Below are 14,771 nucleotides of genomic sequence, written 5' to 3' on the forward strand. Positions count from 1 at the left end.
GCGGCTGCGGGAGGAGTGCGATGCAGAAGCCGCGAAGTGGGAGCGAGCAGAGAGAGAGCGAGCGGGAGAGGAGCGAGCAGAGACTTCCACCGAGGCAGGCGGGAGGAATCACCAGCCAGGATTTGCTCCTCTCTCTCTCCCTCTCTCTCTGATTTCAATTCAGCTCCTCCCCCGTGTGGTTGTGGCTTTGCCTTCCATCAAACGCCTGATCAGCGACGCCAGCCTTGGGGGGGGAAAGGGAAAAAAAAAAAAAAAGGAAAAAAAGAGGGGAAAAAAGAAAAGGGGAAAAGTGCAAAAGAAGCAAAAGAAAACAAGGGGTAAAAAAGAGGGGGAAGAGAACAATCTCCTCTGCTCCCGCCTGCATCTAACACAGCCGAGTCTGAAACTTTGTGGAGTTCTCGCTGTGTTTACCCCGCCGCGGGTAAATCGGCAGCACCCCGCTCTCTCGCTCCGGCTCTCTCCTTCTTGCTCTTTCTCCCTCGCACTCATCAGCAGTCAGCAGCGATGGAAAAAGTTGCTGGCTGGTACCCAGCCTGGCACGTTGCTCTGCTATACTGGACATGGCTTTTCCTCTTCACTTTTGGCTTTACCGGTGCAGAAATAACTTGCAGATCCTGCCATTCCCAGTTGAAGCCGCAGCAGCAACATCCGCAGCAGGGATTACTAATGCATTTGAGGACCGACAGAGGAGAAAAGGAGCAGAGGAGATTCCCCGGAAAGAAGGGAGGTGAGAGAGGGCAAGGGGCCGGGACGGAGGAGGAGGATGCCGGGCTGCAAGCGACCCTCTCTCCTGCTCCTCCGGGGACGAAATTCGGCGGCTGGGATACCCGGCGAATGACCAGGGGCACCGAGAAAGTGACCGGAGAGAGCCGGCCCCGACCGGCGGCGGCAGCGGCTCTTGCCGAGGACCAACCTCTCCGCGGCCGGGGGTCCCCCGCGGCGGGCGGTCGGCCGGGGTCGGTGCGGCGGCGGCGGGGCCGCAGCCCGCGGGGCGCGGCGGGGCGGGAGCCGGGAGAGAGCGGCGCCGCCCGCTTCGGGCTGGAGGAGCTGCGGCTGAGCAGCACCACGTTCGCCCTCGCCGGCGACTCGGCGCACAACCAAGCCATGGTGCACTGGTCCGGGCACAACAGCAGCGTGAGTACCGCCGCGGCGGGCTGCGGGAGGGAAAGGGGTGCTTTGGTCCGCTTTTTCCTTTTTTTTATTCTTCTTTTTTTCCTTTTTCCCTTGTTTTGTGGGGTAGGGTGGGGGTGCTGGGTTTTAATTCTTCTTCGAGAGGGAATTTTGCGCCTCTGGGCGCCGGGGATTGGCTTCGCTTAGCAGTGTGCAGTGGGGCAGAAGTGCTTCAAAAGGGCCATTCTTCTGGAGCAAAAAAACTTTCCGCCGCCCTCCCGCTGAGCACAGCCCCCTCCAACCAACCCCTTTCTCCTTCAACCCGGAGGCAGAGAAAGATAAACCAGAGCACGGCCCCCTCCAGCCCACTTTTCCCTCCCCCTGGGAGCAGAGAGGAATAAACCACCGCCACCGCCTGTGGCGATCTCCGCGGGGGGAGCCGTCCGTGCACCGTGTCTTCTCCCCAGGGTAACCCCCGCCTGGAGCCTAGGAGGCTCAGCTGCAATCAAGGCCTGGGAAAGCCCCTCTGGTGCTGCTCCTCCTCCGCTTAGCCCTGGTGGCCCACGTCAGCGCAAGGGCTCATCCCCAGGGCCTTCTGATAGGGAGATGCTGGATTGGTTTCAGGACTTCATATCTGAGGTGCCTCTCTGTAAAGGATAAAGCTGCTTTTACTCTCTTGACCCCAGGGTGTTAAAATGAGACAGTTCTTGCCACTTTCCCATAATAATAGCAGAACACCTCCAAGATGAGCCAAGCAAAACAAAACCAGCTACAGCAATAGGTGACTGGTCTCCAAGCTGGACCAATACTCACGGCATAAAAGTTACCAAGTTAACTTGAGTGCTGTATCCCTCCTCTATTGCAGAGGCAACCTGGCGCCAAGGGCTAAGGCCTGGAGAAGGCAGAGTGAGTTGCCTGGTGGGCTTTCTGCTTGCTTTAACTCTGCTTGTGGACTAGCAGAAGTGGGGGAAACTGTTTGCCTGAATACTACAACTTCTGTCACTTTGCCTCGTAGAGACAGCAAGCAGAACGCTAGTAAGAGAAAGGGATGCTAGCACCACATGCTCATTGCCCATAGAACTTCACAGGAGAAAGGGGGACTTGGGCTTTTCTCCTTTAAGGTGTCTGCAGCTGTAATGCCATGTGTCTGGCTGCTTGGCAGAAATCCTTCACCTCCTTTTCAGCTTTTAGTCCTAGGAGCCTAGCAACATTCTGAAATAATGGTCTAATCATTATGAATTCCTCGTGGTATAGATTGTAGTGAGGTATATCACAGCCACCCAATTTAGAATTACAGCGGATGTCGTAAGCACCTCACTGTGGGGTTCAGCCCTACTTAATTGGGACATGGTTTATGGTCTCATCAGGAGCATTTCAATCAATTAAATGACAGAGGAATACTTGTCATCTCTATTTTGAAGGACTTTCCCCTTTCTTCACAACTCAGCTAGCCTATCTCTCACATAGTTGTGCAAAAAGAAGCTGCTCTGTAGGAACTCAGCTCTGTTCAGACAAATTGAATTGAGGCTGATGCTGGCTTAAAGTGACCCATTTGCTAAGAAAAAGCTTTTGATATAAAAAGTCATCCAGCAGGCATCAGATTTCCTGGTCTATCACTGCAGTTACGTTTCATCTGTATATTTATTAGGTCAATCACTGCAATTGTTTCATCTGTACATTTATCAAGACACATATATTGTTATATATGTGTTTAATTATACATGTGCTTAGGTATACGCATCCATGTATCTATGGTTCTGCCCACTGTGGTAGTATGGACTTCTAATGCCAGGGACTGATTTGCTTCCCTATTATATTTATTATGTTATGTTTATTAGTGTCTTGGTGTACAAATGTTTTCAGGGAGCTGTGAGGAAATATTTTGCTACTGTTTTTCCCGAAGGGCTGCAGGTTGCATTGCACACAGGGAGATTACTGGAGGCTCTGGCAGTGCTGTGCTATCTTCTGCTGTGACTGCATCAGCCTTACAACATGGAATGAAGCTGGGCCTCAGCAGGACTTGGATGCTCAACAAGCTTGTCTGGGCTCAGCTGAAGCAATAGCATGTGTTCCAGTAGGTAGCCCAAAGTGGCACTGACCAACTCTCTCTGCATGGAGGTTTTGAGGACTTGTCTGTGGAAGATCTGGGAGTGGGTTGGGGTGAAATGCTTTCTTTAGGGTACAACACGTCTTTTTGCCTGCACAGGGGTCCCAGGAGATCCCATGATGCTGCTTGCGAGGGATGCTGTGTAACCCCGATGTCCCGGCCACACTCCAGCAGCGGTAGCTGCTGGCTTCCTGCCTGTGTTTCCCTGCCGTGGCAGGGGAATGCAGCACACCTCTTCATGTTTTCATTCAATGTGCTCTCTGAATGCTGCTGTCAAACAGCTTTTGCCCTTCACCCAGGCACAGGGGCACTATGAAGATGATCATAGTTTGTGGCATCTTTGTGAGTACAGGAAAAAAAAATCTTAAAATATTTGGAATCTCTTTAGTTTGAAAAGCTGGAAAATTAAAGCACTGTCAGTGCCAAGTTTTTCTGTTGCAGTGTGCCTGATTCTGCCAGCCTCAGCCTTGTATCTTTATTTCGATAGTGGTTTGGTTATAATTACAGTGCATATAATGGAGAAGGGACCTCTTAAAGGACTCCTGATTTCTGTAAGGGATTGTTCTTGGTATTTGCAGGTACTTTCAGCCTTAACTGTGATTTCATGGTGAGTGTGTGCACCATCTCACTGACAGCGCTGTGCTCTGTGAATAAACTTGCTGTTTGCTTGGCCACAGCTACAATAAGAAGAACAAGTAATAGCCCAGGTCGTCCAGGTATAAATCCACAAACATAAATTGTCTTATATCAGGGATTATTTTGGCCCATCAACGAGTTTGGGTACTCCCTGGACAGCCTGCCCTCCAGCACAGTAGCCATATCCAGACATTCGGAGTGTGCTCATCTCACACCATAGGCATATGCTTCACATGTGCATTCATCCCTCCTGGCTTTTTCACTGGTGGAGCCAGCAGGAGTTTCCCAGAGGAGAGCATAGGTGTAGGGACATTGGATATCAGATGGCTGATGAGGAAGAAGCCAGGAGTGTATCCAGTGTTGTATTAAAACACAGGTTGGCCTCATGCTTTCTCTGTGGAAATGGGCAAGGGCACACAAAGCTGGCAGATTTCCACAATTCCTGAGCTCTCAGACCGCAAAACAGAGAAGAGTGGCTGCAGCTAAATTGGGTGCTGGAAATAGTTTTTGGCTTGTTCTGAGCCCCAGACTGTCTGGGAATCATCCAGGAAGGTGTTAACTGGCCCATGCCAGTAGCCTGCCTGGAACCATTTTGTCAATGCAATAAGGGTATAGACTATTGAGTCTGTGAATGGCTCCTGGAACTGCTTAATTTACGTGCATTGATACATCCGGAGAGATTTTCCACTGGCCTCAGTAACTGGAGTAAAAGATCCTGTAAGGTAAAATCTTTCTCAAATGACACACAAGTGAGATCTGCCTTTTTGTATCACTTTTTGCAATTTCATCATTGGTGTGGAAGCTGGCATGTTTTCTAGCTCACGGAGATAGCAAAAGTGCTTTCTGACGTGATGTATACAAACACTCTAGATTTGGAGTCCCCATAACTCCCTTAATGCTATGCTATACAGTAGGAGAAAACAGCTAGCAGAGATTTGTGTGAGGAGTTAAAAGAGAGGCTTGGTTTAAATGGAGAGAAGCAAATCTCTAGGAGATGTCCATTACGAACTTTTGGGAAATGGATGGCTCAGAGCCCACAAGAAACCAAGACTGCTTATGTCCTAGGCTGGCTTGGAGTGAGATTAGTGCCTTACTTGTTCATTTGAAAGTATCCTGGAAAAAAAGCAAAAAAAAAAAATTGGAGGAGGTCAGAAGGGAGTCTGAACAAGAGCTTTGATGCTATAGCTTGTTCTATAAAGTGTGCTGTGAGGGAAAGCGGCATGGGTTTCACATTTACTTAATAAGGCAGCTTACTGTTGCCTTGCACTGAACTGAGTGCTCTCCTGGGCTGGACATTACTGCAGATAGAATCATAGAATACTTAGGGTTGGAAAGGACCTTAAGATCATCATGGGCAGGGACACCTCACACTAAACCGTGTCACCCAAGGCTCTGTCCAACCTGGCCTTGAATACCGTCAGGGATGGAGCATTCACAACTTCCTTGGGCAACCGATTCCAGTGCCTCACCACCCTCACAGTAAAGAACCTCCTTATATCTAATCTAAACTTCCTCTGTTTAAGTTTGAACCCATTACCGCTTGTCCTATCACTACAGTCCCTGATGAACAGTCCATCCCCAGCATCCTTGTAGACCCCCTTCAGATACTGGAAGGCTGCTATGGGGTTTCCATGTCTCCTTCAGTCACTTCTCCAGGCTGAACAGCCCCAACTTTCTCAGCCTCTCTTCATACAGGAGGTGCTCCATTCCCCTTATCATCCTCATGGCTCTCCTCTGGACTTGTTCCAACAGTTCCGTGTCCTTTTCATGTTGAGGACACCAGAACTGCACACAGTGCTGCAAGTGAGGTCTCACGAGAGCAGAGTAGAGGGGCAGGATCACCTCCTTCGACCTGCTGGTCACACTCCTCTTGATGCAGCCCAGGATACGGTTGGCTTTCTGGGCTGTAAGCACACACTGCTGGCTCATGTTCATTTTCTCATCAACCAACACCCCCAAGTCCTTCTCCGCAGGGCTGCTCTGAATCTCTTCTCTGCCCAACCTGTAGCTGTGCCTGGGATTGCTCCGACCCAGGTGTAGGACCTTGCACTTGTCATGGTTAAGCTTCATAAGGTTGGCATCAGCCCACCTCACAAGTGTGTCAGGGTCCCTCTGGATGGCATCCCTTCCCTGCAGCGTATCAACCGAACCACACAGCTTGGTGTCATCGGCAGATCTCTGGGGATTGGCTTTTACACAGTCATGATACCTTTAAACAGTGGTTCAAGCTTCAGTGATTTACATGCCTGAAAAGACAAAGCAGGGCTTCTCAAAGGTCGTCCACAACAGAAGATCCTCAAAAGACTGATGGAGATGGAGTCTGGACCAGATGCAAAACAATCACGGCCAGACAGGTTTTATATTCCATCCACAGCAGGAAATCAACACAACTGATGGGTCCAGTGCAGGATGAAACCTACAAGGTCATCACTGCTGTTGTCAGGTGATTACACTAGACAACAGGGGAAGAATTAGGTCTCTTATGAGAGAGCTTGAAGGCAAGATGAGACTGTGTTGCAAGCTTTTACTTGACAGGACGAAGTGGGCACAGGTAAGGCAGAATAACAACATACCTGTATATTTCCAGTGTGTTGTATTTCCTGCTGGACAAAGTAATTATGAACCACCTGTTGCTGGATTTTGAGTTGAAGTGTTCAAACCTACTTTATAAATTAGGAACTTCAAGAATGGCACAGGGCTGCAGCAGGTATTGCATCCTACAGCCATAAACTGATCAAACTGCATCTTAAAAACAGTTAGGTTTCTTTCAAACCACCCTCCTATTGCCTTCTTCCTTTTCGAATAGCTTTATAAGCTTATTTTCCTGGCTGCTGGAAACTTCTATCAGATTTCTGTTCTAACATTGCAGTTGGGCAATTTAGATACTTTTTTTTCCCCATTTGTGCATGTGCCTTTTATTTAAAGTTATCTTTCCTTCCTGGCACTTACGCCCCCTGGAATTATTTTACAGGCAGTGTTCACATTCCCTTTTAGCCTCTGGTTTGATAAATCAAGCAAGCACTGTTCTTTCTGTATCTGCTTGTAAGACCCGTTGTGGAAAGTGAACTGTGAATTTCTAGGAGTCAGGTATCTGAGAGCTCGAATTTGAATCAGATTTTTGCTTTTTATGAACACAGTTCCATGCAGATGATAAGAAAAGTATTCACTTTTACAAGTGAGACAGTAAAGGCATGGCAAAAGTGTGTTAAATCAACAGTGTTCTTCTGTTCACACCAGAAAGGGGGATCACAATCAAAATGTCACTTTTCGTATCATCTCACTCTGAGACTTCTTTGCTCAGATGCTGTGTTCATGCAGCAGGCTGTAGTTCGTAGCCTCTGTCCTTCCCTTGCTGGTAGAGCTGTGGCTCCAATATAGACCTGCTAGGGATGGATGAAGAATCTGCAAACATCATCCTGTGAGTGACCGACATTATGTTGTATGACGCTGTGATAGCGCACTGTTCCCTTCCTCCCATGGCAATTGCATTATTATAAAGGAGGAGTTTTGAGGACATGAACATAGATGTGGAGCCCAGAGCCAGATATGCAGTGAGACACAGTGAGGAATGATCCCACTGTCAGTCACTTTGCATTTAGATTGGTTCCTAAGGTGCAGGAAGCAGGTCCCCAAAAGGATTCATCTAAGGAGCATGCCTGCATTAAAATACTTCAGTGAGATGTAGTATGTACTTATTACATATTACAACAATATATAATAGTATTAATAGTAATATGCACCAGATGCAGAGGCTGTTTTGGGCTAATCTCTTGCTAGAGCTAATGAGAATATATTTAGTAAGGGCTGAATAAAAAGTGAGAAAACAAAAATGAGGATTTAGACCAGAAAAAGTCAAGTAAAAATATAGTATTGCTAAAAGTCCCATTTCAAATTTTGGTCTTCTGAACTAGATTTACTGCTATGTAGATCAAAAATACTTTACATCCATTGTAGATATGAAGCATCCTTTAAAACAAGCCTTCAGTGAGAGAAGGCACTGGACAATTTCCTGTGAGTGTGAGTAGGACTTTATTTAACCAGAATGGTTTGAGGTGTGGGGGTTTTTTGGGGGTGTGCGCGTTTGATTTGGCAAAAATGAGTCAATAGCCATAGTATTTCTTTCTTCTGTGTTGCCATCCATCTCTAGATATATTTCTTGACTGGACAAAACGTAAGCTTTTCATATACAGAATATGAAATCGGATATTTGGGAAATCACTAATAAGAATAGCTGTGCACTGAGAGAAAGCAGTGGGTGAAAGAGAATCCATGAGGACAAGAAGAAAGTCTTGTCTCTATGAATCTGGTCTCTGTGAAGGAGTTTGGGAGATGGTGAGAAGCATCCACCCAAACTGACAGGTGAGATATGCAAGTCCTATCACAAGAGGAGATTAAGGAGAATAATGGAAGAGCACTGACAGTTGAAACTGACATTCCTGCAATATCGAGAGGCTATAAACTGTATAAAGCAATAGGGTTATAGTTTTCAATCTTTTTAATACTGTACTTTATAACAAAAAAGTTTTATTTCCCTTTCCTCCTGACTTCAAAGAAGACTTTTGTATTTCCCTGACCTGGCAGTCATGATGGGGTCTGTCCAGAGGGGGAAGCAACAAGGTCAGAAGTCCTTAATTCATTCTGGAGAGGTTAGAGACCATTCTGACCCATTCAGTTGTGGTTCAGCTTTACATGTGAATGACTGTAAGTTTAGCATCGGACAGTCTTGGACAATTTTGTGTCCTCTGGGCCTTTCTTGCTATGCCAGATTGAATACAACCCCCACATTGTGCAGAGCTCCAGTGAGGCGAGTGAAACTGCCTCATCAAAGACTTCTTCCTCTGGAAAATGCTGTTGTAGCTTGGCCAGAGCATTTCATAGGTTCACACTAATTTCCTTTTGGTTCCAAGGCTCCTGAGAAACAGCTGCAGACAAGCTAAAGTCATGAAAGCTTACATGTAATGCCTTTTTCATTGTTCTGTTTCAAGGCAGCATTTTTTTGAATGGATTTCCAATTCTTTCATTCTATATTTAAAAATGATCCAGTGATACAAAAAACTTGATTCAGTGTCCCACACAGAGGCATCTAGTGACATTTAAGATGGCATTGCCTCTAGCTGCTGCTTCACAAGGCAAGAGCATCCTGTGAGTCCTGTATCCTAATGTGGTGTGCAGGTCTGGGAATAATAGAGCATCTAAAACTATATTTGCCTATATTTGGGAAACTGATGTTATTATAAAAGCTGTGTTTACTGGTTCCTGTTCATCCAAAGCCAAAGCTATGCTCAGGTTTTCATTTCATATGAGGAGAAAAAGTATCAGACTGATAGAAGGCACTTCTCTCTTTTTTTTTATATATCTGGCCAGCAAACCAAGAAATCAATGGCTCCCAGAGCTCTAATTGACATTTCTATGTGAAATGAAAATGGGCCTTGATTCCAATTCAGATGGCAGCATTGGGTGATAGACTAATTATTTTGGAATTTTAAATGCATATAAAGGTTGATGCAGTAAAATGATTTTCAGCCACTTGCAATTTTTTTGGCTGTCTCTTAAATCAAACAACAGTTAACATGAGAGCACTTAATCCCTAATTCTCTGTGCTGATAACACAATAACACTTTTACTTGGTACCACACTCTGTCTCCTTGGGGAACATAAAAGGAAAGTGCTTTAAGATGGAAGTGGATATTTAAGGATATGTCCTAAAATGTAATTCCTTTCTTTCAGGTCTCCAAGAACTTAATTTAACCTCACATTCTGTCCCTAATTAGGGGAGTGATGTTCTTGTGTGATAGCACACTGGAACTGAGAGCTACCTCTGAACTTCTCCCCCGTGTGCTGCCTTGCCAGGGATGTGCTCAGGGCAGGCTGTGCTGAGATGCCTCTGACATGGGACTAGAGGGAAAGAGGTAGAGATTTAGGCAGTGTGGGGGAAAAAGGTGGGAAGTCAGACCTATTTCTTCTGCTATGGAGGGATGTCAGTGCTAAGTATCCCCACCATGAGCAGCCCATGCTGGGGCAGGGCATCTAGTGCTGTGGTTAGGGGCAGAACTGCTTCTGCAGCGGTAAGAAAGTGAAGGGAGTTACAGGTCTTGTGTTTTTTCTTTTCCTGGAAGGAAAGCTCAGAAATAGCCCAGATGAGACAAAGCCCAGCCCAAGTGAGTGGCAGGGTGGGATAAAGGGGTTGAGCCATGCTGTGGTGCTGATAAGCGTGACTGAGGACCCTCAAGGCAGGATAAAGAGACCACAGAGGTGAGTAAGGCAGTAAATTATATGATACCAGCAAACGTCACCCACTTTCATTCCCAGAGAGGTTGTCCACGTAAAGAAAAATAGCCAAGTTTCCCCCTAGTATTGCATTTCCTGATGCAGAAGCAGCAAGGCAGGGGAGAGACTCTTGGACTGTCTGGGCTGGTAAAAATACTGAAGTACATCTAGTACATAAAGATATGGCTGGTGTTGAGAGAGGGTGTCTGAAATTCGTCAAGACAGCTTTCAGACTGCCCTCAGGAATACATCCCCCCTGGCCTGTTTATCACTTCTTGCTGCCCCTTGGAACCTAAGAGCCCATTTGCCGAGTCTTTTATGCTTTGCACAAATATGGTAAATCAAGAGATGAAAGAGAATACATGGAAAGGGATGATTTGCAGTTGGCATTTCAAGGCAGACGTGTTCCCAAGGCATGGGAGGGCTGGTTTGGGGTTGTTTTTTTTGGTTGGAGAGTGTTCAGCTACACATAGGAAGCTCTTGATTCCTTAAACACTGCTCCCAACTCATCACTGGTGCTCACGTGCTATTTGTGTTAGATTTTATATCACCTTTGCTGGTGATTATTGAAGGGCAGCAGTGCCAACAGCTCTTGCATATCATTTTCATGCAGGTCTTCAGGAGGAAGTGAAAGGCCCTTTAGAAAATCTCAGACTATTTAGATAACCCAACAGAGACATCCCATGTCTTTCCCCAAATGTCTTTTCCTCCCTCATTCTCACCTCTCCCACTACATTTAAGGTTGATTTATATAACAAACATAGGGTTGTTTTTCTTTTCATAAATTGTCCCTGCTCAATATATGATTTTCTCAGGTGCACTTTTTTTAATCAGAGGGGGGATAAAGGAATCATAAAATTCCTGATTCAGAAATCTGTGGGAAATTCTTCAGTAATGGGTGAATGGGCCCCCATTTGGAATAGATTTGCATGGAAAAATTTATTTTAAATCCAAGGTATATTGTCAATAGATGAAAAAGGTCATCTGCTTTCTCTGTGTGTGCCTGGGTTGGTATAAACCTTTAGAAATAGCTTAATGTTCCCTGCCTTGGCTAAGAGTGTTGCCAGTACCTTTCACTGAATATTGTCTGAAACAGACCAAGGAGAAACAAATTCCACTGGATATTCAAATGGAATATTAAAGGTCCTTGGTTTTGTGGAGAATTTACCTATGTGTAAATGTAAATATATTTTTATGTGTAAAAAACATGCTTGTAGTGAAAATCCAGCTGTATATGCCAAAGAACATGATATGGAAAATTAATTTGTTTTCTCTTGAGTTTAGGTTCCGATTTCCAAGAAGAAAACTACGTTTCTATAGATGAAAGATAAAAGCTTTAAAGTAATCATTATTGGAAACAATTAGATTTTGGAAATGGCTACCTGCAACTAAATTTCAGATTGTACATTGTTTGCATGAAGCGTAATAGATTTTTTCATAGGAAAGGATAAACAGGTAAATAAAAGACACATGAGCAAAACTGCAGATGCATTAAACTTAATACCTGGATTAGAGACAATAAGATAGATCTGGACTTAGCCTGGATCCAGTGACCTAGTGTCTGTACAGAAGAGCTGCTGAAGTTTAGCAATAACAGTTTAGGCTGTTGTAACCCAAAGATGCTTTGATGAAGATCTGCATCTGTTTGTTGAAATGACAAATGTCTGTTTAATTGTGTATCTCCTGAAAAACAAAATGAAACAAAACAAAGCAAAACATTCTGTGGCTCATCTTTTGGATGAAAAGCTCCAAGATCAGTCTTGTCTTCTATTTCATTTTCAATTTTTATAAGTTAAAATGTGGCCTTTCTTTTTTCTTCAGAATTCCTCATCCACTCCCAAACAACTCTCATTTTAAAGGAATAAATGTGGCTGATTCCAGCTGCCTCTAACTACAGGCTGTGCCTGTAGCTGCAAGCCAAGCAGGATGGCACGATCCTGCCAGCCCACCTGTGATGGAGGGAACTGGACCATGGACACTTACGAGAGCTGGAGCAAGGAACCCAGCTCTGCATTACTGTGCCATCAGCCAGGTTCCTGCCTCTTTTATTCCTCCACAAAAACACTGGATTCTGCAATCACTGAAATCCCTGTTATTTTCATCATGCTGCAAGCTGGGACCCCATCAGATAACCTCAACAGCCCCTATGCCTCCCTCTCCCATAGGAACGTGAGTTCTTCCTTCCTGAAAGCACTGGTGTGCTCCATCCTCCTTCTTACCAGCCACCCACAGCCTTGTATGTTGATGCTGTTGCCTGGCAACCACCCTGTGATGGACAGCTTGGAGGGAAGCGATGATTAAACCTGAACTGGCTTCTGAAAGCAGGGATCGTTATTGTAATGTGATAAGCAGTGACAGCTGAGACAGCAGCACATTTGGAGTGTGATTCCTAAAAGCCCATAAAACAGTAAACACATGAGGAAAGAGCCACACTCACCTGTGTGTGTAGGTGTGTGAGTGCTGATGCTTTCCCTTGATGCAGAAGGGCTGGGGAAGGGAAGTGTTTCTCTACTAATGAAAGGCAAACATAACCCTAATAATTGTTACGATGAACAGGCCTGCCCACGAGCCAGTGCAGCTTGCATTGACAGAGTAGCTGTCAAACATCTCAGCTACTCTGGCAGGCCAAGGCAGCAATTAAATGGGATGCTGCAGGTGTTAGCGACAGGGAGCTGTACAGCCAGCAGGAATATCCTCTATGCAAAGAGGAACATGCTGAAGCTTCTGTGGTGGTCCTGCTAGGTCCACCTGCTTTTTTTCCTCCTGGTTTCCAGATGTATGAGGCAAGTACAAGCACAAGGATGCAGGGTGGACTCAGTGCTGGCAGGAAATACATGTGGCTGTATGACAACAGTGCCTGGTTTAGGGAACTGCGCATCACATCTTCCAGCATCAACTCGGAGACTCCTGTCCTGTTAGCCTTTCTTCCAAATCCAGGTGACACCAAGTGTTGCTCTTGCAGAACAAATTCGAAAACAAGAACACATCCACCTTAAAGATTGGTTAAGCCAGGATACTGAAGAAATGGATCCCTTCTAGTTGAGAAATCTGAAGAAAGCCGCACTCATTAGGTTGGAGGATAAAAAGCTATCTGGGTTTTCTTTGGGTTTGTGGTTGGGTTTTTGTTTGTTTTGCTTTGAGGTTTTTGTTTGGTTTGGTTTTTAGGGGTTTTTTGGTTGGTTAGTTTTGGTTTTTTGGGGCGGTGTGTGTGTGTTTGGAATGGGCCAGTTCTGCAACAACTGGACTGGCACTCTGTGGCTTTAGTTATTAAAGTTTCAGTAAGGTACAGGTTCCTATAATCTCTTCCTTATTACACAATCAAAACCTTCCTTAAAAAACTTCTGTAGAAAACATAGTGTTTCCTTTTTTCTTCAGCTTCCTTTGACTTCATTCCTTGTAACACAGCTTAGAATCAGGCCAGGAGCTGTGATTGCAATAGGCTACTTTGGCTGAGGCAGCTGAGGAGCTGCTGGCCATGATACAGCTGAGGTCTGACAAACCTCAGCATCTCCAAATTACAGAGATGTGGGCCAGTTTTGCCACCTTTGCTCTGAAGCCCAGAAATACTGGATTTGCATCCCCTCCATTTATTATTTTGTTGTTGTTTTCAGGTGTAACAGACTGTAGAGAATTTAAGTGCTGTCACTGTTCAGGACTCATTACAATGTTAAAGCTTGTCTTTATGATTTCCCCATGCACATAGGATGTGGATCCACCCAAAATCCAGTGCAGCAAGTAACATATACTGATGTTTTTTCTGATTTGTGCATGGATTTGGAATGAGCCAGTGGATTTGGAGGGAGAAAAAAAAAGTTGCTAGTGCTTCCCACTTTCTTCTCAATATTTCCATTCAGTTTTATCCCGTTAGAATTGATTTCTGCTGTTCTGTCGTGTTTTGGTTCAGGTCCCTTTCAGCCACCGTCAGAGAAATAGCCCTGTCTTGGCAGGTTCATTACATCTGTATTTTCGCAGATGTAGAAAGAACAGTGGGGGTAAAGCACAACTTCAGTACAGGTAAACATCACCTTTCTCTTAAAGTTAACCAAAGATATGCTGCTGTTTCTTCCAAATTTAAAGTGATGTTAAGTGTAGTAAGTATTTCCAGGAAATGTTTGTGCTCTGAATGATCTGTATATGCTTTGATGGCAGCTCATGTCCTTTAAAAATTGCTGTCAATGTCTGTGCTTAGTACAGCAGCACTGATTTTCTTCGGTGCTGTTCAAGTTTTTAAGGCACACATTTCAGCGAGGCATCTGAGTGATGGCTTTAAAGTGAAATAAGAAAACAAACTCCAAAGTACTTTACAAAGATCCTTCCAAGAAGAGTGCTCCTGTCAGACTAAAGAGAAGCATACACACATAAACAGAAGAAAATTTCGTTGCCTGCCTTGCTCTATCCTTTCCATATGTCCATTGTGTCTGACACCATCTCAGAATGAAATGGTTGAGGAGGAATGTTGAGTCTGTGTCTTCCGGCCTTTCCATTCATGTAAATCAGGATTCACTTAAAGGAAACCAAGAACTGCTTTGTGGCAAGCAGAAAGAGAATCCATCTATTCCCTTCTAATGCTGAGTTATTGAAAGACCAGGCAGAAAGAGTAATTTCTGAGAAATCCTGTGTTTGACAAGGTGGGTTTTGATGAGAAACAAAC

General features: G+C 45.1%; 1 protein-coding gene across 1 annotated transcript in view; it reads left to right on the top strand.

The window, feature by feature from the left end:
- Positions 1 to 504: 504 nt before the first annotated feature.
- The window catches only part of SORCS1 (sortilin related VPS10 domain containing receptor 1), a gene marked incomplete at its 5' end in the record, with an annotated part of 298,352 nt that continues 284,085 nt past the window's right edge, over positions 505 to 14,771 (top strand). Inside the window, one exon of the mRNA XM_080620246.1 lies at positions 505 to 1,134. Within this exon, the coding sequence (XP_080476372.1) occupies positions 505 to 1,134 (630 nt within the window). The remainder of the gene's footprint in view (positions 1,135 to 14,771) is intronic.

This window comes from Psittacula echo, assembly GCF_963264785.1.
Source record: "Psittacula echo genome assembly, chromosome: 6".
Lineage (NCBI taxonomy): Eukaryota > Metazoa > Chordata > Aves > Psittaciformes > Psittacidae > Psittacula > Psittacula echo.